This window comes from Oncorhynchus mykiss, chromosome 10 (genome assembly GCF_057628025.1).
Source record: "Oncorhynchus mykiss isolate SJ-2025 chromosome 10, ASM5762802v1, whole genome shotgun sequence".
Classification (NCBI taxonomy): domain Eukaryota; kingdom Metazoa; phylum Chordata; class Actinopteri; order Salmoniformes; family Salmonidae; genus Oncorhynchus; species Oncorhynchus mykiss.
In genome coordinates, this window is record NC_143031.1 from 34547440 (window position 1) to 34570892 (window position 23453).

General features: G+C 43.3%; 2 protein-coding genes across 5 annotated transcripts; one reads left to right on the forward strand and one right to left on the reverse strand.

Moving 5' to 3' along the window:
* Positions 1-251: 251 nt before the first annotated feature.
* On the reverse strand, positions 252-7532 carry LOC110533697 (alpha-2-antiplasmin). Of its 2 annotated transcripts, none has more exons than XM_021618157.3 (8): positions 6930-7532; positions 4605-4676; positions 4192-4390; positions 3871-4014; positions 3474-3662; positions 3238-3380; positions 2781-2985; positions 252-1338 (listed from the first exon to the last, which is right to left on the reverse strand). In XM_021618157.3, exons 2-8 carry the CDS (start codon positions 4659-4661, stop codon positions 770-772), a joined length of 1506 nt encoding a protein of 501 aa, XP_021473832.1. In that variant the 5' UTR covers positions 4662-4676; positions 6930-7532; the 3' UTR covers positions 252-769. The 2 variants fall into 2 exon arrangements, with proteins under 2 accessions (XP_021473832.1, XP_021473833.1); XM_021618158.3 differs by having other exon boundaries at positions 4605-4698; positions 6930-7085.
* Positions 7533-9751: 2219 nt separating this feature from the next.
* Positions 9752-21563, forward strand: LOC110533696 (Na(+)/citrate cotransporter). Of its 3 annotated transcripts, XM_021618154.3 has the most exons (12): positions 9752-10041; positions 12742-12870; positions 12943-13079; positions 13240-13565; positions 13832-14021; positions 14233-14355; positions 14646-14858; positions 17401-17510; positions 18953-19074; positions 19199-19360; positions 19821-19958; positions 20504-21563. In XM_021618154.3, exons 1-12 carry the CDS (start codon positions 9940-9942, stop codon positions 20654-20656), a joined length of 1905 nt encoding a protein of 634 aa, XP_021473829.3. In that variant the 5' UTR covers positions 9752-9939; the 3' UTR covers positions 20657-21563. The 3 variants fall into 3 exon arrangements, with proteins under 3 accessions (XP_021473829.3, XP_021473830.2, XP_021473828.3); XM_021618155.3 differs by lacking the exon at positions 12742-12870; XM_021618153.3 differs by having other exon boundaries at positions 9766-10041; positions 12742-13079.
* Positions 21564-23453: the final 1890 nt, after the last annotated feature.

Below are 23453 nucleotides of genomic sequence, written 5' to 3' on the forward strand. Positions count from 1 at the left end.
TCCCTCACTGCCCCAAATTAACGGTGGTATGTTAAATTTGACGCGCAAGCATTTGACCTGAAATGTTATAACAAATCTTAAATAAGTCTGTTTTTAATTGCATGAACGTGCTGGAGAAAATAGTTAAATTATAGGTTGTGAGGTATAAGCCTAAATCTAAATCCATTGAAAATGAAATAGACTCCCCTGTTGTTATATAAAAAATCCAGTCCTGCTCATTCACATGATCACATCCACCATTCACTAAAACATTGAGACTTCATTTCTTTAATCAATACCAGAGGTGGGAATCATCAAAAAGTAAGACATCAAAACAAAACACAAATACTGTAAGACAGACAGTGCACAGCCAAGTGTAAAAAAACACATTTGAGTGTTAATCTGCACACACAGTGTAGTATGGGACAGGTCCATGGTCTCTCCTAAATCATTGGGTTGTAATCAGGGGCATTCACTGGGGAGGGGAGGGACTGTGAGAAGTTGTCAGGTGTCTAGGGGTAGGGGCTGTTGTTGATTCTGGACTGGGAACTGAGCCAATAGATTGGGATAGGGTTTTGCTATGTGAGGGCTGGGCTCCATATGGGACCAGCTGGTCAGGCAGTGTTGCTCAGGACAGAACAGTGAGAGATGGTTTGGGGAAAGCTGGGCATCAGTGTTGCTCAGGACAGGACAGAACATTGAGAGATGGGTTGGGGCAAGCTGGGCATCAGTGTTGCTCAGGACAGAACAGTGAGAGATGGGTTAGGGCAAGCTGGGCATCAGTGTTGGTTTAGGAAGGAACTGTATGAGAGGGATTGGCACAGGAACTGGATCCTTGCCCCTCCACTTGGGCGTTGGGGTTTCCCTCTACTTCATTCAGGGGCTGTTGTTGCTCCTCCCCCCCGACAGGGACGCCACACTGCATTCTCTCACTTTGTGGCTGGTCACTCTGTACGTTGTTACTGCTATGGGGACTGTCGCTCTGTACGTTGTTGTTACTATGGGGACCATCGTTCTGTACATTGCTGTTGCTATGAGAACTGTCACTTTGGGTCCTGTTGCCATTGGGATCATCGCCGAGGGGACTGTCGATCTGCATGGGGCTGGCATCAGGGGCTGGGTTAGTGACGGTGCCCAGGAAGATTGGAGCGAGGGAGGCGTGGTCTACCAGGGCGAACAGGAAGGGGTAGTTTACAGAAAAGATGGGAACAGAGCGCATGATGGTGATGGAGGTGGCTGCAGATGCTTCGGCCCCCTCCTCACTCAACTCCACCCCGCAGGCGTGACGCATGCTGGACACCTGCAGAGGAACCGCTGAGACACCGGACAGATTAGGACTAGAGAACAAAGAGCCCAGACCTGAGAGAGAGAGACACGAGAGAGATTTTGATTGACAGAATAGTAGAATACACAACATGCTATTTCTAAATTTAGTTGTGCCTCAGCAGTTTTTTGCTTGATAGGTCAGTCACTGACAGTCACTCAATTAGACATGTCAGCTAATCATTTTTAGGTTGGTAAATTAGTCAGCTATCTAAACTTGTAGTAATCATTGCTGTATACCGACAGGGCACATGCCCAGGGCCCCGAACTCCAGGGGGACCCCATTGATTTTGTTAGTCACTCTCAATCAGATATCATATTAACATGGAATAAATAAAAATGTGTAGAATTACAGGAAATTTGCTTTAAACTGCACAAATGTCTCTCAGCCACATGGCAAAACGAGTAAAATTGCATGAAATTTGTTACAAAATTGTAACATTTTCTCTCCACCCCAGGACAAAATACAGATGTGTGGAATTGCTGAAATTGTACTTTAAACCTAAAAATGTTCTCTTCACCGTCAAGAAGGGGACCACTATAATGTTTTGCCCGCGAGGGAGGGGGGCCCCATTGTCTCACATCAGAAGGCTTCACTCCTACGTGATGTACGTCCCTCAACCGATCTCTCTTGTAGATGGCGTGGAACTCATCTCTAAAAATCTAGATTTTGCCCATCCACCTAACACTAGTGCCTAATTCGGAAAATCATTCTGCTCTCGTTAGCTACTGGCTACTATGGCAAACCATGCTCGACCACCTGAGCGAACTTGTTCCAGCGAGCAGCCTAGTCCAAGCTTGTTTGGCCATACGGTAGCATCCCTGCCTTTCGTTTCATCTGGAATGGTTTCAGACTGGTTCAGCCAGCAAGCAGACACTAGATAGCTAATGCTTAGGGCCCCCAAAAGGCTAGGGCTGGCCCTGCCTGTCCGTTTATATCTCACTTAAACTATGACTAGGGCTTAAACTACGACTAGGGCTTAAACTACGACTCAAGTTTTTCCAGACCACGTGACCTGACAGAGGAAAAACTCCTGGCCAAAACTATTTAACTTTCTGTGCTAGTTTCTAGACAGATGGGTTGCCTCCCAGAACGTACCAATGTTCCAGCATACAAGTCTGTACTAGGACCAACGTCAGTTTGGCAGAGAGGAAAGAGTGTAGCTAGCGAGATGGAGCTGGAGGAGGATATTTTCAATTAGTGTTTTTCACAAGTGAGTAGTTTGCAAGCGCCATGACGTTAGCATTACAAGCTTAAAACCCCTGATGGCTGTGGCTAAAATTACCCTAGCTATCTGCATCCACATTGTGTGTGTCCGTCATATTTCTGAGGGGATTATTTTTAAACCCCACCTACCAAAACAAGTGATTTGTTGGAAGAGTTGTCTGTCTCGAAAAGCACCTTCTCAGAATTGGCCAAGAGAACCAGACCTAGTGCTGTTGCCCTTGGTCATTTCTGACACTACTTCTGTTCTCACCCATGCTGGTCAGCGCCTCCTGTAGCTCTTGGCGGTACTGCAGGGTGAACTTGGGCAGTTGGACCTGCATGGTCCTCTCCTGAGGTAGACGTCTGTACAGGTCAGAGATATTCAGCTTGGCCACCAGCGATGACACGTTTCCTCTTCCTGGCAACGGCATCACTACCAGAAAGCTGGTGTTTCCCTTAAATGGAAAACGTGCAACCTGCAAACACAGAAGGGGTGTGGAGAGAAACATTTTAGAGAGGGAGACTGCACCAACTGCACTGTAGAGAGATTGAGAGAAAGAGAATGGAGGTGAGAGAGTGGTGGAGAAAACAATACGTTTTACTGTCTACGTTTCAACAGCAAGGACTTTTCAAAACAAGCCTCGAGTAGAAACTGGTGTGTGAAAAGATAGAAAGGGAGGATGGAGACAGAAGCAGACGACAGAACACATACAGCTAGCCCAGCTCACCTGAGCCCCAAGCTCCCCATCTTCTAACAGGCTCAGTGGATACTTGGCTGACCGCATCATGTCTACATGGACAAAGTTCTTATTGTCCAGGTAGAAGACATCCTTCTGTGTGAGCTGAGGGTCGAAGCGAGCCTCCCACTCACCTACCAGTGACAACAGGAGAACAAGCCACACAATTGTAAAAAGTAGACACTTTGTCAAAGACGTTATTTTAAACAAGGAGTGAAAGGGCTTACCTTTGAAATGCACAGCATTGATCAGCATGAGCACCACATCATGCGGAATACTGGTCAGGAAATTGGTCATGTGACCTTTGGTGGTGTCTTCCACCCATTGGTTGACATCTTCCACTGAGATCAAGGGGACAGGCTCTGATTTGTAGCTACGCATGGATTCTGCAACAAAGGACTGGTACACCTCAAACTCTGAGAGAGAAAGAGAGAAACAACTATATGAACACATAAATATACACCAAAAGAATCCAAAACATTGTCAGACCTTTACTGCATTACCAAAGGCAGCTGAATGGATGTGCTTGATAATTATGTCAGTAGACTGCCATTTTCTGGCACAGAGCTGCAACACTGAAATATACACATAAACACACACACACACACACACACACACACTCACCTGGGCGCAGGTACATGCGTGTAGCCACCTGTAGGGAGGTGTTGGTGAGGTGTTGGAGCAGGCTGCCCAGGGATTCATGGTAGCAGGGCACAGTGTGGGCGTGTAGAGAACTTAGCAGCAACTTCTGTGTCTCGTTACGAGCTCCTGATAGGGGCATCACAAGGAGGCAATGACCATGTTTTGATTACATTAATTATTTGAGACAAAAGTTAATAACAGTCATAAGCAGACACAGACATACACTTACAATCTCACAGATACATATTCACTCTTGACATTATACATGTCTCTCTCTCTCTCTCACACACACACGTGCCTCACCCAGTGTGAGCTGTGCTAGTGCAAGGGCCACGCTGAGGGGTGATATGATGACGTTGGGCTGCTCTGACCCTGTCTGCAGGCTGTCCAGTAGCTGCCTGCCCAGTCTCTCTACAGCACCCCCTACTGACCACCGGGCCTCCTGGCTGAGCACCTGCTCCCCGCAAGAGTGGTACTCAGTAGCTACCGTACCAGTCTCATCCTGAGAGAGAGAGAGAGAGAGAGAGAGAGAGAAAGAGAGAGAGAGAGAGAGAGAGAGAGAGAGAGAGAGAGAGAGAGAGAGAGAGAGAGAGAGAGAGACTAGGGGTTAGACTGAGAAACTAGGTTAGGGTGCTTTAAAAGTCTTGTAGTCAATACTTTTCTAATTTAAGGAAGGTTGATTTGTTTTGGGGTGAGGTTATGGTTGGCCCTCTTACAGTCAGTCCCAGCCAACAGAGGCAGAGCAGCAAGAGTACAGGCAGATGCAGCTTCATATCCCAACAGCTAGCCTGCAATACAGAACAAAGAAACCTGTACAATAATATAACATATATTCAAAGATACAGGTTCTATCTAGGACCATTTAAGGGAAATAGTCTGAGGCAGATGTAAAAGGTTTATTAAATGACTAAGGTTTGTTTGTATAGAAATAGATACACATACAAAATATTTTGACATGAACACAAAAGGCTTGTTAGATCTCAGTTCCTTCTAAAGTGCAACAGGGATTTCACAGGACTAAATTGACCTAGTTAGGCTACACACAGTGACCAAAAAACAGTGACAACCAATACTTTCCGTAAGGGAGGGCGCTAGCAACAGTGCTTGGACCCAGAAGTGAGCAAAGCCTCTCCCAACACAAATCAACTGGAAACAACTTTTCAGAACAATGGACCACACCCCAAATATTTCTTCACAGACAGCATGAGCATGTTCACAAAATGGTTCCTCATAGAAATAAAGCTAGACAGCAATGACGCTGCACAGCCTGTGCACACACTCTGGGAGATTGTCAATTGGGCAAAAGTCTGTCCTTTTTTAATTCTTTAGTAGGCAAAAACAAGTGTCTGCTCCCCTCTTCGATCACCTACTTCGACAGAGGATTTACAGGAATATCCTCACAGCAGGTAGCATGGAAGTGTTTTAAAATGCACCACGCTCCTTTGAATCAGATGTTTTCTTCTCAAAGGAGTAAAGCCTGCACACTTTTAGAAAACAATATGCTACTTATCCTTTTATCTTTCAAAGCTAAATTCGTTTTGATCACTTTACACATTTATTTTAGGATTCCACCCCTGTAAATATAATTTGCATGGTGATGCGAAAGAGTAGAAATGGGGCGTCTCATTTAATAAAAACGCATTTGTTTCCTCTCGCCAGCTGGAGGAGAGGAGGCGAGCAATCCAATTGGAATTCTCCCAATGGATTCTGATGCAAAGCGTTTAGTCTGTTGCAAAACATTTTGCAACAGAAACGATTTACTCTAAAGGGAAAATGTTTTGCAACAAAAACAGGATTTTCTATTGGACAAATATAGGTAGGTCCCTCCCCGTTTTGTTCCGTTTGCCCTGTTTGCTTTTGTTTGGTTTTTAAACGGTAAAGGGTTTCTGTAATAAATACACCCCTGAAAAGGACTATGGGGTGCTTTTATCAGAGAGGAAGAGGCGAAGCGAGATGGTCCACTCCCGTTAAAATCTGTGTACTTGGGAATACAGCGATATGCAGACCATATGCCTTCCAACCTTTGGGACAAACACGCCCATTGTTAGGGCGGAGACAAGACCGTCTCGTCATCATATACTGTACAGTATCTCTGCTTTTATACATTTCACATGTTTAACACCAATTAGAGTCCCCTGGGAAACATGGACCGAAACTATGGTTCCTACCCTGTCACTATGGGCTTGTTCGTCATTGCCTTCGACAGTACAAGCGACTGCCGACAAAAAACCTTGCATCATAAATAACTACTTGTTATTATTTGTAGATCAGTCAGTCAGTCACAATTTGCCCATGATACATTATGGTTTTGATACTCTAGAACACAACCAATAACTTAAATAATTAAGATTCAATAACAGTGATTATCAATGCATAAGAATTACTGAACCCCTCACTTTTACAGAACAAATAAAAGAGTACATATTGCTGCTGGACATGGCAACACCAGCGAACACTGATAGGTTGAGAGGAAATGAGAGCCAATCAAAAGCATGATTGCTTGGCTAGTGGTCAGTGTGGCATTGCTTTAGGCCTGGTTCTACACTTCAGAGATGTGTGGTGTTTTGCTCTGGGATCAACTGTTTGTCAGAGGGCCAAAGGTTTCTGTTTCACTGCTAAAGTCCACAAACAGCAAACACTGGCCTCACGACTGCAATGGGTTCTCTATGGATGCAATGGTAGTATTCGTGTTTATATATATATATACATATGTATGTGACTCTGCTTAGAATCATTAGCATTCATAGACGTAGTAGAAATAGTGGTAGTAGTGATGTCTTGATTGGTGATTTGAGTGTACAAAGGGCTCTTTAGTATTTTTTTAAAGATTCAAATTGACTTTAAACAGTTTGTGCTATTGTTATATCACTAGTAAACTAATGGCGACAGCCATACATCTAAATCATGTTCCAAATAGCTTTAAATAAAGAGCACTTACTATACTAGAATTATATGGTTTCATGCACTGTGTCAAAAAACCTACTGACTCCCCAACATCAGATACTATCCCTTCCAAGTGAATCGAGATGGAGAAAACTTACCCAGCCGATGTTTGGTCAGGGGATAGGTGATATAGGCAAACAGGATTAGGATATAGACAGATAGAGAGTCAGACAGGCACGGTGAGTGTTCCCCTAGCTGGATCCTGTAGTGCCCAGTACTCTACTGTCAGCCCCCTCATTGCTCAGTTAATGTTCAACTCTGAATTGATTCAGCAGAGCCACTACACAACCAGAAAACGTAAATATGTAGATATGTGACCCACAGGTCAAATCTGCCTTCATAAGAGCCTTCCTCCCCTCATTCCATAGAAATGTCACTCATCTCAAACATTTAACAGGTGTAATAAATGTCAAAGTTGCCAGTAGCACAATATGTTCACCTTTCTGCTCTCATCAGATCAGTGGTATCCCTTAGGGAGGATGAAATATGCATTTTTTAAATGTCTATCAGAATTTTAATATCTACCGTCTAGTAAGGACCTCTATGTTTTTCTATTTTTTTCAGAGGAGGATGGGGGTTGCCGTTTGGATTGTGATATTATTTTTTGCTGCCCTACAAACAGATTTTCCTAGAAAGAGTTTGGAAACCCTCACAGATAGCTCTACGATAGTGTCAACTTTCAAATGTCTGCCCACTGAAGTGGCTGTGACCATGACAGCTGATATGTTACAACATTAACACGTATGACCTTTAGCATTACAGCACTGTGGCTCCCTCTATTGGCCCTAATGGAGGAAACCCAGAATAAGCACTGTAGAACGTTTCCATATGAATTAGAGTTGATATAACATGATTTTGGGCATAATTCTAGTCCTCTGTCTCTAGCCCTTTAGGTAAAATAGAGTAGGCGGTGGGAGATAGTTTTTCTTGCATGGACTGCCCCAATTCCAGCCCTACGCCGATGCAAGAACTTGGCACTAACATTGCAAACCCACAATGCACCTGTGAATCAGGGCATCACCTACTCAGCCCCTTTGGGGTGTTTTGCGGTGGCTGTTTGTTTACTGCCTCCCATTAGGGAAGCATAAAAGGACCCCATTCACAGCCCCCACCTTACCTCACGAGCTGATGCATTGTGTTATGTATACAGGTAGGAGAAGCATAGACTGTCTACATAACTGATTTTTGACCTTTACTTGCAATCAGAACAAGTAGCCTGGATGTAGCCTTTTCCACATGTAAACCCTGGTCCTGAAACACGGGAAAGGAAGATGATTGGCCCCCACATATTTTGTATAAAGAATTACCTGCAAGTGGTCCTCCATGTTCCAATCAAATTTAAGCAAAATAATCCGATTTCATATTTGTGCATTTCTGTGTTTTAACTCTAATTTCTCAGAACATCTGGGCTATTTGAAGGGAGGGATCATGTTAAGGACTGAGTGTAAGTAAACAAAAAAATTGCCATACGGTGGCAGTGTAGGATCTGAAGTCAAATTGTTTGTGTGTGTGTGTGTGTGTGTGTGTGTGTGTGTCAGACCGGAGTTGAAATTATATTTAAAATATCTCAATTACTTTCATATGCATTTCGAAGTAAGAATTCAGATAATTTAAATGTTGAATATTGGAATGTATTTGGAAATACACTGATAAAGTATTGGCATGTATTTCAAAATACTAAATTATACTGACTCAGGTATTAACCCAGGTATTTGAAAATAGTAATTGAAATAAGTATTTAAAAATACTTTCAAATAGTAAGCTATTTGTAGGATATTATTTGATACGGGACCTACTTTAAAAAAACAATCAAATACACATTTGAACTCCGGTCTGATGTGTGTCAATAAATCAATCAAATTGTATTTGTCACATGCTTCGTAAACAACAGGTGTAGACTAACAGTGTAATGCTTACTTACAGGCCCTACCCAACAATACAGAGAGAAAATAGAAAAATAATAACAAGGAAAAAATACACAGTGAGTAACAATAACTTGGATATATACAGGAGTTACCAGTACCGAGTCGATGTGCAGGGTAGGTAGATATGTAGGGGTAAAGTGACTAGGCAACAGGATAGATAAGTAGTAACAGCAGCTTATGTGACGCGTCAAAAAAGTTGGTAAATGCAGCTGGTAAATGCAGATAGATAGCTATTTAGTTAAATATTAAGCAGTCTTATAGCTTGGCGGTAGAAGCTGTTCAGGGTCCTGTTGGTTCCAGACCTGGTGCACTGGTACCGCTTGCCATGCAGTAGCAGAGAGAACAGTCTATGACTTGGCTGGCTGCAGTCTTAGGGCCTTCCTCTGACACCACCTTGCAGTTGGATGCCCAGCAGTTGCCATACCAGGTGGTGATGCAACCAGTCAAGATGCTGTCAATGGTGCAGCTGTAGCACACTCTGTGTGTGTGTGTGTGTGTGTGTGTGTTAAAGGGGATGTAACTTTACTCCCAAAGAAAGGTTGGTTTGCCAGCACTCACTGCTGTTCCAAGGAAATTCCAACTATCTGTCCCCTTATGTCGATCTCAGTTTATACCTTCTCTCGCTCTCTCTCTCACACCGCCATCCAAACGCCAATGTGGTATGACAGGATTTGAATTACATGGGTGTCCAGAACATATCACTGCCTGCTGATAATGTCAAATCACTGCCTGCTAGTCTTAATACGTCACTTTCTTGTGAGTAATTCACCAATTGTGATAAATCCTAACAAAGCTGCAACAATGAACAGATTCAAATTCAATCTTTAAAAATCTAAATGAAGTTTAAAAATGTTAAGTGCACAATATGACTTAAAAAAAAAAAAAAATCCAAGAGTTTAAGATAAACTTGCACCAGGACTACAGTGTGTGAGTAAACGCATTAAAAAAGTTAATATTTAAGTATGAATGCCACACAAGTGTTGACTCTCTGTCTCACACACACAAACACAGAGAGAGAGAGAAAGAGAGAGAGCGAGAAAGATGTCATGTGCAGTCCTGTACCCAGTGTAAAGCTGGAGGTATCAGAGTTCGCTCACCCTTTCCCTCATCATTTTTGCTTTCTTTCCGGAGTGAGTCCAGACGTGCGCAACTGTAATTCTCTGTATTCTCTGACCGGGAGAGGATGGTGTCCTCGCTCCAGGCGATGTGGATGTTCAAGGATGGGGTGATTCTGTTCTGCACACCGTTCCTCCTCCTCCCACTACCTCTGCTGATCGGAACCACGGTATGCGCCAAAGTTGTCGAATAGACTTATTCCAGGGGTCCCTACCTCCTTTTGACCTCATCTAGAACTACTCTTTCTATACAAAGAGTAGGCTATCTGAATGATGATTTCAAATATTTCACTTGCAGCCTACTAGTAGTCTATCGTCTTGTTAGATATTTCATAAATTAAATCAGAATTATTTTGTGCACCTGACGCATGCTGATTTTGGCATAAACATGTATTGCTATAGTTCTAATTTCCCCACGCACACACTGGCGTAGCACCCAAGGGGTGGGGGACATTGGGGTCCCCCTTGGAGGTCGGGCCCCGATAGCATATGAACACGTCAAAAAAAATATGTATTTTTAATTAATTAATTTGCTTTAACTGCAAACATTTTCTCTCAGACAATTATAATTTATTCAGCTTCTATAGTGCTTTTCATTACAGAAATAATCTCAAAGTCTTGAAAATAAAAATAAACAATCATCAAATGAAAGATGTAGTTACAGAACAGAGAGTAGGTCTGGACTACAACAATTGTCACCTAGAGTTGAACGTTTTGGGTGTTTCAAGCCTCCAAAAGATGGGGAAACCGTCAAGAGGGATCCACATAGCTTGAGCAGAGGGAGGGGGTTTGTCAACAAGGGAAGATGACCAGGTCCTCCAGTGGCAGGCAGCACAGTTCTCTCCATTCAAGGTGTTTCACCGGCGCCTCGCCATCACCGCCGTCTGATTGCGGCTTCTCCATAGCCATTGACTCGGTCTTGTACGAGATGAACGTCGTTGTATTCTGGAAATTCCGAAAATGGAAATTCCGCTCTTTAACATGCTGACCCAACTGGCTCCGCGCTTGCGTCTGTGTGCCTCCTCATGCGCATATTGATTTTTGTCTATCCCCACCAGACATGACACAGGTTAAAATACTAAAATCTAGACGCGAAAGACACGCACACCTATTTAGGCGAGGTGCTTGCTAGCGGAGTGGAATGCTTAAAAACATTAAGGAGAGCCATACACTCTAGGAGCTCAGATGGAAAAATGTGATGTCTAACGTTTCAACAGACACACTGTCTTCATCAGGGTATAATGACAAACACTGCGGGGTGACTCATTTATATAGTGTCAAGACACACACAGGTGTCTGTAATCATGTCCGGGTGTGGCCTGATATCATTGGTTAATTCTCATATATTAAAATAGCTTACAAAAAACATAAATGGATAGTCTGATCATAGATACAATTTGGCTACATAAGCCTACAAACATTTACAACAGCAAAATCACAAGAATCACAAGAATGGCTTCAGATCAAAGTCTACGTTGAGACCGAAGGGAGCAAGGGTCTTTAAATTAAAGATCCAAGCAGCCTCTCGTTTTAACAATACATTGTCGAGGTCACCCCCTCTCCCAGGGAGGGTGACATGTTCGATGCCAATATAACGTAGAGACGAAATAGAGTTATTTGCTTCCAAAAAGTGGGCCGCAACTGGGTAAGTTTTTGCACTTAATGGTGCTACAAAGCTCCGAGATGCGTACTTTTAATTCATGCTTTGTTTTACCCACATAATTTTTACCACAAGGACAAGTTATAAGATAAATAACTGCTTTAGTGGAGCACGTTATAACACCTTTGATTGGGATCTGTTTCCCTGTTTGGGTGTGAAGGATCTACATGTATAAGTGCCATTGCATTGAGCACAGCCATTACACTTGTAGTTTCCATCCAATAGGGGCGCAAATACACGTTGTGCAGGGATATCATGGGGTGGTAAATCAGAGTTTACCAATTGATCTCTGAGGTTTCTGCCCCGCGAGAATACGACCAAGGGAAGTTCCGAAAACACATTACCGATACTATCATCGGATCTTAGAATGTGCCAATGTTTGTGAACGATTCCCTTCATTTGTTCAGAGCACTTTGATTAGCGGGTAGTTAGAACGCAAGAATGTTTCTTTTTGCGAGACTGACCTTGAAAGAGGTCATGTCTCAATTTGTATAGAATTTTCTCAATTGCAGTATTAATCTGACCATTTCTGTACCCAGTGCTGATGAACCATGATAACTATCCGTCAGTGTTGATATAGTCGGTGATTCCCAGAAGTATCCATTGAGATATGTAGAATCTGAAAAAACATCCCAGATGCCACACTGATTGACCAGGTAACCCTGGCAACTGGATCTCATGGGTCTCCACAGCATGTGCCATCCCTATGTAACTAAAGTAGAAGGCCCAGCTGGACCCTTTAAATATAAATATTAATATACCAGAAAAATACACATAGCAAAGACTTTTGGTTTCGGAGAGAGTGTGTTATTGACACCTGACCATGCTTTTTCCTGCTGTGCTGACAGACCGTAGACCAATTGTAGGTATTACTCCCACTTAGTAATCTACTCTTGTGAGAGTGACATAAAGCCTGACCTGCCCCAGGAGGTCTTATATTCTTGTAAGCTCAGTGTTTCAGTGCCAAGGCATTGAAGACTAAGGAAACATTTCCTCATCACACCATAGGGTGTTGAAGTTCAAGTTTACATTACTTGAGATTCACAAATTCACATCACAGATCAATATTGATACAATGGCACTATCAGACACACAGAACACCGTGTTTTCATGGGTGTGTGGGTGTTTGTCCTTTTGACCTCTTGGATATTTGGGTTCTCTGTACATCTATATGCATCTAAATCATGTATTGTAAATGTGTGTGCTGCAGGAGGCAGGCTGTGCCTATGTGATAGCCCTGATGGCAGTGTACTGGTGTACTGAGGTACTGCCGCTGGCTGTGACTGCTCTCCTGCCCGTTGTCCTCTTCCCTTTGTTTGGCATCATGGAGTCCAAGCAGGTACGCTTCCCTCACACACGCACAAACACACATGCTCACACTCAAAGACAATCTCTCACGTGTGTGTATCAGGTGTGTATGCAGTACCTGAAGGACACCAACATGCTGTTTGTTGGCGGGCTAATGATGGCTGTTGCCGTGGAGAAGTGGAATCTTCACAAGCGCATCGCCCTCAGAGTTCTACTCGTTGTGGGGATGCGGCCTGCCCTGTGAGTAGCAAATCACAGGTGTCTGTCTATCAGTTGTTCAAGTATCAAATAAAGATTGTCAGCCCACTGAGCTAAAGCCTAGCATGCTTTCCTCCTTCTCCACTTCCTATTTTCTTTTCTGACTCTGAAACACCCTCCCCTCCTCCGCTGTCCCCACCAGTCTGATGCTAGGGTTCATGGGTGTGACAGCCTTCCTGTCTATGTGGATCAGTAACACAGCCACCACAGCTATGATGGTCCCCATTGTCCAGGCCGTCCTGGAGCAGCTCAACGGCCCACGAAAGGGGGAGAACCCCCTGCCCACCCCTCAGAGCCAGGAGAATGGTACGACTCCTGAGGAAAATCTGGAGAACAGTTCGACCCCACAGGACACACTTATGATCCAGGACAATCGCATCCCACTGGAGAAACTAGCCTCAGAAGATAAACTGGACTCCCCAGACAAACCAGTTCCTCAGGACAACTCTCTGACTGATGGGAAGCCAGGTGAGGTGCAGGGCACTGGGCTGGGGGCAGAGGCCAGGGCAGGGGTCTGGGGTCTGGGTGAGGCTGGAGCACTGCTTTTTCACCAACACACCATAACACAGTTAAATGGCGATTTCAGACAATTATAGACATAGGCTAAATGTCTGTAGGCAACAGGAAAACTATATTCTGCCTAGTTTGTCCGTGACCTCTTGGTAGTCCTGATTCCCAAACATCTCTAATATACAGTATAGTGCTATTTTCTCCTCCTTCCTCTCTGTATACAGTGATGGTGTCCATGGTCTTGAAGGAAGGGACTGAAGCAGAGGAGCAGGTTGGGGAGGAAGAGGAGGAGAAGGAGAGGATGAAGATGTGTAAAGGCCTGACGTTGTGTGTGTGTTACGCTGCCAGCATCGGCGGCACTGCCACTCTAACTGGCACCGGACCCAACCTTGTCCTCACAGGGCAGATGAGCCAGTATGTACCACACACACACACACACACACACACAGACACACACACATATGTACCTCTCACAGACACACACCTCACATATGTTAGTGCATGTACAGTATATCCCGTCGCTATAAACATAGATATGGGGGTCAGAACATATCATGTTGATCAACTGACATTTGATGTTTTACATTTCTGAGAAGTTATGTTGTTAATAGAAGCCCACTGTCAGACTCTTCCCTCAGAACGGTGACGTCATTAACTTTGCCTCATGGTTCGCCTTTGCCTTCCCCACCATGCTGCTGATGCTGACGCTGGCCTGGCTCTGGCTCCAGCTCGTCTTCATCGGCTTCAAGTGAGTGACCTGGCCAGAGCATCACAGTGCATTATTTTAGCTCTAGTTTCTTCTCCCTCTCAGTTCAACCATGACATGATATCTGTAAAGGTTTGCATAAGCCAAATAGGGGTAATGTCTCTCTCACTCACTCTGCTTCTCATCTGACCTATTATTGTAAATCATCTCTCTCTCACTCAGTCTCTCTTTCTCTCACCCCTTTCTCTTTTCCTCCCCCACTCATTTCTCTCACCCCTGTCTCCCTGTCTCCCTGTCTCCCTGTCTCCCTGTCTCCCACTCCTCCTCTCCAGTCTGAAGCGTACATGGGGCTGTGGTGCTGTGCAGTCAGAGAAGGAGCTTGCGGCATATGATTTGATAAGTGAGGAGCATCGTCGTCTGGGGCCCATGTCTTATGGAGAGCTGAGTGTCCTGGGGCTCTTCATCCTGCTGGTGGTGCTTTGGTTCACACGAAGCCCAGGCTTCATCGATGGATGGGCAACCCACGTCTTCAATGCCAAAGCACCGTGTGTAACACACACCACAGTGAAATACTGTACACACCATACACACTCAACCACACAGACACACACACACACGCAAGTGGAAATATGCAGAAACATGCACAGGAACACAAGCCTGATCTGATCTGAAGGATAGGTGACCTGAGTTGTCTTTAGTCCCAGAACCTTCCATTAGACCAAATGTCAGGACACGGGGAACAGGATAAAACAAACACAGACGGACAAAATATGTCGTTCAGAGAGTAAACCATCTGTGTTGCATCAATACACGTGTTCTGAACTTTGACACACAGGAACACACACGTGTACACGTACACACACTCTCATCTGCACACACATACGCTGTAACCAGCACACAGAGTCCGGGAAACGTGATCTCACTAGTGAATGAGAGACAAAAGCACACTTCTTTATGACAAACAGATCGATGGGCAGGAGAGGCACACACTTCATTCTGGGCAATTCCACGGTAACGGAATTACGCTTTGACTCAGATTAACTTTCAAATGTATGCCAAACAAAAATAATTGATTTCAAAGACTACTTTGTACAATTTACACAGAAAATTTCACAAAAACCCATTTACTGGAAGACCTGTGCAGATGCACAGTTTGGTAACAGAATTACAGTAAACTCTCCCTCAGTGTTTTATGCGACCACCATTTCCAAAAACTTTTTGGCCGACCTCACCAAATTCACATAGAATGTGAGTTATAGATTTGTCATTCTACCGCTTCTTAGACTTCCTTTCAAAGAGATCTGTTCTATGTGTGCTATTTCTATGCTTCTCGTTCTGAAGTTACATTTTTGTCTTTTACGTTTGCTTTTGTACACCAACTTCAAAAAGCTGAAAATACAGTATTTTTGGATGTTGAAAATATATTTCACAGTGGTTTAGATGGTACAATGATTCTCTATACAAGACATTGTTTGTTTTGTCAAATAAACTGAGAAATGGTGGAGCGATTTCTGTATATTGCCCCTTTAAATGTCTGTTCCGAATTAAGACTCAAAGACTTCTGCAAAAAGAATGGGGTGTCAGCTATGACATGACACCTTGAATTAAAAAAAATAAAAAAATGGTTAATGAACTACAGTAGGTGACAATTTCAGTAACGGAATAACATCATGGGTACATGATCTGTACTATACAGGAATTCATAATTATGGATATAATTATATAACATTTTTGCAAATTTGGGTATTACTGACTTGCCTAGTTAAATAAAGGTCAAATGTTTAAATAAAAAAACAAAAATAGTTATCCTAGTGGTTAGAGTGTTGGGCCAGTAACCGAAAGGCTGCTGGATCGAATCCCCAAGCTGACTAGGTAAAAATCTGTCGTTCTGTCCCTGAGCAAGGCAATTAACCCACTGTTCCCCGGGCGCCAAAGATGTGGATGTCAATTATGGCAGCCCTTCGCACCTCTCTGATTCAGAGGCGTTGGGTTAATTGAGGAAGACACATTTCAGTTGAGTGCATTCAGTTGTACAAGTGACTAGGTATCCCCTTTCCCTATTATTCTACACACTGGCTTTGATTGTAATGAGCTCCGCCCCCAAACAAGACCACATTTGGTTGGACCAGACCAAATCTTGAAACAATCTAAACGTCTGTTTCACAAGTTTGGATATCACAGTACAACACAGTAGAGTCCAACAGTACATTATACTGTACTCTACGCTTGTGTGCTCTACTGTAGTGTACAGTACTTTTCTCTAGAATTCTATAATTGGTTCAGATCTGGTCCGGACAGGGAGGACTGACCAAATTTCAACACTTTTCAACATCCATGAACGTCTGGTGTCGGTCGGTACTCAGTGGGTTAGGATGCTTGATAAAGTAAATGGAAATAGGGTAGGTGGTAGGGTGTTATGGTAGGTGTCAGTAAGAGCCAGGAGAGGTGGCATTGCCTGGAGAGAGAGAGAACGGCAGAGAAACAGAGAGTGAGAGTGGGTAGGGGTTGTCGAGACTGTTTTCATAGTCTTGCTTTGACCACCAGATGACAGAAAGATAAAACAAATATGTAATGAGCTGAACAGGATAGGTAGTATAACATTTTTATATGCCTTCATTTCTCAAAAATATAGACTCTTAGCTTTCATTTGACACGCAATGTGACATGCTCCTATGAACTTTACATGTTGCTGCTCATGGGTCCTTTTACATGGAAATGCCCTTCTCTCTTATCTTGTCATGTGACCTGCCTAACACATAGGGCATATGTGACGTCTGTCAATTTATGAATGGGCACATCACCATGGAAACAGGCGTTGATTCTAACAGAATCCTGGATCAAACTGGGGCTAAGGTCATCAAAAATGCTCTGTCCTTTACGTCAATCACCTCTGTCATCACATTGCCATCGGGTAAGAATTAGTTAGTGTTCAAAATAGGATTGGAGGGCCCCTCCCCAGCCTCCCTCTGCACCTTTTCCCAACTCCTAACCCCTGTATTCCCCTACACTGCTGCCCCCTAACCCCACACAGTCTAACACCTAACCGCTAACTATCCTCTCCTAAACCCTCCACCTCTCCCTCTCCAGGTTTGTAACTGATGCCACAGTGGCGGTGTTTGTTGCCATGCTGCTGTTCGTCTTGCCCTCTGAGCCCCCCCGCTACCTCTGCTTCTGGAGAACACAGAGATTTGACACAGGTGATACACACAAAAAACAGAAATACCTTAGTTACATAAGTATTCAGACCCTTTGCTATGAGACTCGAAATTGAACTCAGGTACATCCTGTTTCCATTGATCATCCTTGAGATGTTCCTACAACTTGATTGGAGTCCACCTGTGGTACATTTGATTGATTGGGCTTGATTTGGAAAGGCACTGTCTATAAAAGGTCCCACAGTTGACAGTGCATGTCACAGCAAAAACCAAGCCATGAGGTCGAAGGAATTGTCCGTAAAACTCAGAGACAGGATTGTGTCGAGGCACATATCTGGGGGAGGGTACCAAAACATTTCTGCAGCATTGAAGGTCCCCAAGAACACAGTGCCCTCAATCATTCTTAAATGGGAGAAGTTTGGAACCACCAAGACTCTTCCTAGAGCCGGGCAAACTGAGCAATTGGGAGAGAAGGGCCTTGGTCAAAGAGGTGACCAAGAACCCGATGGTCACTCTGACAGAGCTCCAGAGTTCCTCTTTTGGAGATGGGAGACTTTCGAGGACAACCATCTCTGCAGTACTCTACCAATCAGGCCTTTATGGTAGCGTTTGGTTGATTTTTCCGTCTAATGAAAAGAAAGTAATAGAAAACAGCATCAGTAAGTGTCCCACAAGAGTGATGACTGCTCACCTCAAACTCTTGGAAAAGCACTTTGGGACTTCCCAATCCGTTTGACTGTGATCCTGGCTCAGTTGACATGCCGGTAAGTGAAATCATACAAATTATTGAGTTGTTATGTAACCGAATGCATTCACGGGTCACAACACAGGAGTTTTGGTTCCTGACTCAAAGGGAATACCTTGCATTTTTCCTCTGAGCATTAATGCTGTGTTCAAAACAACTGGAAACTCGGAAATCTCCACCTTCCCGACTTCAGTGTGTTTAAGACAACTGGGAACTCGGAAAGACATGAGCTCCGACTGTGAAAAACCTTTTTGAAACTCCAACTCGGAATTCCAACTCGGGAACTCTGGCCTCTTTTTAGAGCTCTGACTTTCCAACCTTAAGATCACTGACATCATGATTTGACCTTGAAAGCACCAAAAACACATGGTAGGCTATATCTGTGTGAAGCCAGATTCAGTGCTCTCGTCTGCATTAAAACCAAATATTGATCCAGGTTGGATATGACAGCAGAGATGAGGTGTGCACAGTCGTCCCAGACTTTGAGAAGCTCTGACGCAACATGCATCAAGCACACCCATCTCCTTAGTGGTGGGATAAGATACATTATGTCAGACTAATATTCAATTGACTGCCATAGCTGCAAATAAAGTAAACATTGGCTGTTAAGTATATTTCTTTTTTCACAGAGTTTAGGTTGCGAGAATTGTCAGATATCAAAATGGGGTCTGGGGCCAAAAAGTTTGTGAACCCTGCTGTAGACAATGCTTGACAATGCGTGTGTGCCTCCTCCCGTCAGAGCCCCAGCCCACCCGTGGCCCCGCCCCTGCCCTGCTGACCTGGCAGGTGACCCAGAGGAAGATGCCCTGGAGCATTGTACTGTTGCTAGGAGGAGGCTTCGCACTGGCTAAGGGCAGCGAGGTGTGTGTGTGTGTGTGTGTGTGTGTGTGTGTGTGTGTGTGTGTGTGTGTGTGTGTGTGTGTGTGTGTGTGTGTGTGTGTGTGTGTGTGTGTGTAAGCTTCAATATGTGTGTGTATCCATCTAGGTGTCTGGTCTGTCGCGGTGGCTGGGTGATCAGATGATGCCTCTCTGCTCCGTCCCTCCCTGGGCCATCGCTGTCATCCTCTGTCTCCTCATTGCCACCTTCACTGAGTGTGCCAGCAACGTGGCTACCGCTACACTCTTCCTGCCCATCCTCGCCTCCATGGTACAGACACAGTCTCTCTTTCTCCCCCTCCCTCTCACACAGACACTCCCTCTGCGCCCTCATTCTGGGATCAAGTTTCCTCTTGATGAAATTGGAATGTACTGAATAGAGTTGGTCAATAGGGAATCTGAGCCAGGCCTATCACTTAAGAGGTTCACACACACACACACACACACACACACACACAGAGAGAGAGAGACTCTCTCGCTAATAGGTCACATTAGAGAGCAGACAGTGAGACTGTAGCAGCACTGTGTAGAGCTCTCAGATCTGTTGATTCAGTGAAGAGAAGCTTTGATAACTGATCCAGCACACAGAGCCACATGCATACACACTCTTATTCATCCTATTCACATCCACATTACAGGATAGTATTACTTGTGTATGTACCTGTGTTTGCTCATGTGCATGCATTCGTATGCATGTGTGTGTTGGTTAATATGTGTGTGTTCTATTGCAGTCCCAGTCCATAGGGTTGAACCCGCTGTATGTGATGGTACCCTGCACTCTTAGTGCATCCTTTGCCTTCATGCTGCCTGTGGCCACGCCTCCTAATGCCATCGTGTTCTCTTATGGATACCTGAAGGTGTCAGACATGGTGAGAGATAGGCTACCATAGGTACCTACTGTACTTATCAGACAGAGTCAAATCGGAGGGCCTCTATGGGGTTGCCACAGGGTTTAATTCTCTGGCCGACTCTTTTCTCTATATACATCAATGATGTTGCTCTTGCTGCTGGTGATTCTCTGATCCACCTCTGCACAGACGACACCATTCTGTATACTTCTGGCCCTTCTTTGGACACCGTGTTAACTATTTATTGCCTTACCTCCCTTATCTTACCTCATTTGCACACACTGTATATATACCTTTTTTATCTATTGTGTTATTGACTATGTTTGTTTATTCCATGTGTAACTCTGTGTTGTTGTTTATATCGCACTGCTTTGCTTTATCTTGGCCAGGTTGCAGTTGTAAATGAGAATTTGTTCTCAACTAGCCCACCTAGTTGATATACATATATTTCACCCTGCCTCCCAATCCGAAACCTTAATCTCCTCCTCACACCTTATTCATCCCCCATAACCTCCATCCCCTCAACCTACCACCACCTCAACTCTAACCCCCTCTCTCTCCTACAGGCTAAAATGGGTATAGTGATGAACATCATTGGGATCCTGTGCATCACTCTGGCCATTAACAGCTGGGGTAGAGCTATGTTCAACCTGGACACCTTCCCCTCCTGGGCCAACACCACCGCGAACATCACTACAGGAGGAGGAGGGGGGAAATGACCCCAAATATACCACCATACGCCCCTGTACTGCCATTTCACTGCTACCGATGCCAAAAGGGGATGAGGAAGGGGGAGTATTACCAAGAGACCACAGAAATTTCTCCAACAACACTACTAGCCTCGCTGGGGCAACAGAAGGCTGGCCATGAGAGCACTGTTATGGTCTGGTGAACACATGCGCGCGCACACACACACTGGGATAGTTTCCAGCTGTGCCATCACCGTACCGGTTTATTATCAGTGTATTTTCTACTGTTCGGGACTTATTCTTATATTATATTGTTATGACACTAGAGAGCCTTAGGGAACAGGGATGATAAATAACTTGCAAAGCCAAGACATGCTGTAATACTGTAACTTATATTGTTATTACTGACAATATTGTTATATCAATTTATATTCTATAATTGTATTATATTACAGGGATCATCAACATGGAGACTACAAATTGACTGCCCAAACAAATATAATATTTGAATAAAACATAATCATTGCAAACCTTGCTTACATTTGTATACGATCACACATATCGCTCTATTATCCGTGGGAATAATTTGGAACAGATTTTCCTAATTAAAATCTCTTGGAGCTGATTTTCTGGCATTTTCAGTCTTTTATGTCCAACAATCAAAAAAAGAGAATAATAAGTTTTGCACAGAACTTGGAGGCCAAATAAAATAATCTGCGGGCTGCCAGTTGGGGAACTCTGTTAGATTACATCAATTAGGATAAATTATTTTCAGTAAGTGTAATTAATTAGATATTTTGTATAGTTATCAATGTAAATGATTGACTTTTGTAAGAGTTTAGAGTTGTTTTTTCCATTCCAATAACAACCTATTATGGTTTTGTATATTGTACTGTATTTGTTTAGTTTTTTTGCTGAATAAAGTCTGTACTTTTGAGGTTGTGCTGATTACTGTTTGAGCAGATATGGTCCCTGGGACATGGTCTCTTTCTGTTGACCACAAAACATATTCTCTCACACTAGCCTATCAAACTATATACCATGCAGTACTACAACAGACACAAATATCATTTGGATAAGAATTCAGTTACTGTCTTGAAGGCAAACGCTTAAGCACAGTACTACAGAAGCCTGTTGTTGCCCCTCTCTCTCTCACTCTCTCTCTCAAACACACAAAAATGTTCAGGGTTACCTCATCAAGCAAACAGAATGTGATATGGTGTGTAGTCAGTCAGCCTAAATGTTTAGAAGTGTATTCCTCCACACACACACAACACACACACACACAACACACACACAACACACAAACACACACACAAACACACACACACAACACGCCGCAGGACAGGATAAAGTCCACTGACGCCAAAAGAGAAATGACTTATCTATTCACTCACGTCTGAGAACATGACTGACTATAACAAACCCTCTATCTATATCATACTGATAGCCTCAGGGGATTCAAGTCATTCAGTCAAAGAATTTCAAAAGTGTATAATTAATCGTTCACCTCCCAGTTAAGTTATTGGATGCTTTGGTTGAAGGAGTTTCTAAATACGTTTTAGAATTCAGAGGATTGTAAGAACAGGAGGGTGTATTGAACTATGGCCCTGTCTGTCTGGGGCAGGTAGAGCTGTGTGAAAACAACTCAGCAGGGGGTATGAGGCAAGTGCTACAGTGCCTTCAGAAATTATTCATACCCCTTATTCCACATGTTGTTGTGTTATAGCCTGAGTTCAAAATGAATTCAACAGATTTTTGTCTCACCCATCTACACATAATACCACATAATTACAAAGTGTTTTTTTAAATTTTAGCAAATGTTTTGAAAATGAAATACATAAATATCTCATTTACAGTAGTATTCACACCCCTGAGTCAATATATGTTAGAATCACCTTTGGCAGTGATTACAGCTGTCTCTAAGAGCTTTGCACACCTGAATTGTACAATATTTTAACTACATTCTTTTTTTTCATTCTTCAAGCTCTGTTAAGTTGGTTGATCACTGCTAGACCCATTTTCAAGTCTTGCCATAGATTTTCAAGTCAAAACTCTAACTAGGCCACTCAGGAACATTACATTCTTGACAATATGAATAGTGGTACTGAGTGATGTGTTATGTTGGATTTACCCCAAACATAACGCTTTGTATTCAGGACATAAAGTTCATTTCTTTGTCACATTGTTTGCAGTTTTACTTTAATGCTTCATTTCAAACAGGATGCTGTTTTGGAATATTTGTATTCTGTACAAGTTTCTTTCTTTTAACTCTGTCAATTCGGTTAGTATTGTGGAGTAACTGCAATTTTGTTGATCTATCCTCAGTTTTCTCCTATCACAGCCATTAAACTCTGTAACTGTTTTAAAGTTACCATTGACCTCATGGTGAAATCCCTGAGCTGTTTCCTTCCTCTCCAGCAACGGAGTTAGGAAGGAAGCCTGTATCTCTGTAGTGACTGGCTGTATTGATACGTCATCCAAAGTGTAATTAATAACTTCACCATGCTCTAAGGGATATTCAATGTCTGCTTTTTTAAAATGTTTAGCCAGCTACCAATAGGTGCCCTTCTTTGTGAGTCATTGGAAAACCTTCCTGGTCTTTGTAAATTAATCTGTGTTTGAAATTCACTGCTCAACTGAGGGACCTTACAGATAATTGTATGTGAGGGGTACAGAGATGAGGTAGTCATTCAAAAATAATGTTCAACACTATTATTGCACATTTATTGCAATTTATTATGTGACTAATTATTACTCCTGAACTTATTTAGGCTTACCATAACAAAATGTTTGAATACTTATTGACTCAAGTCATTTCAGCTTT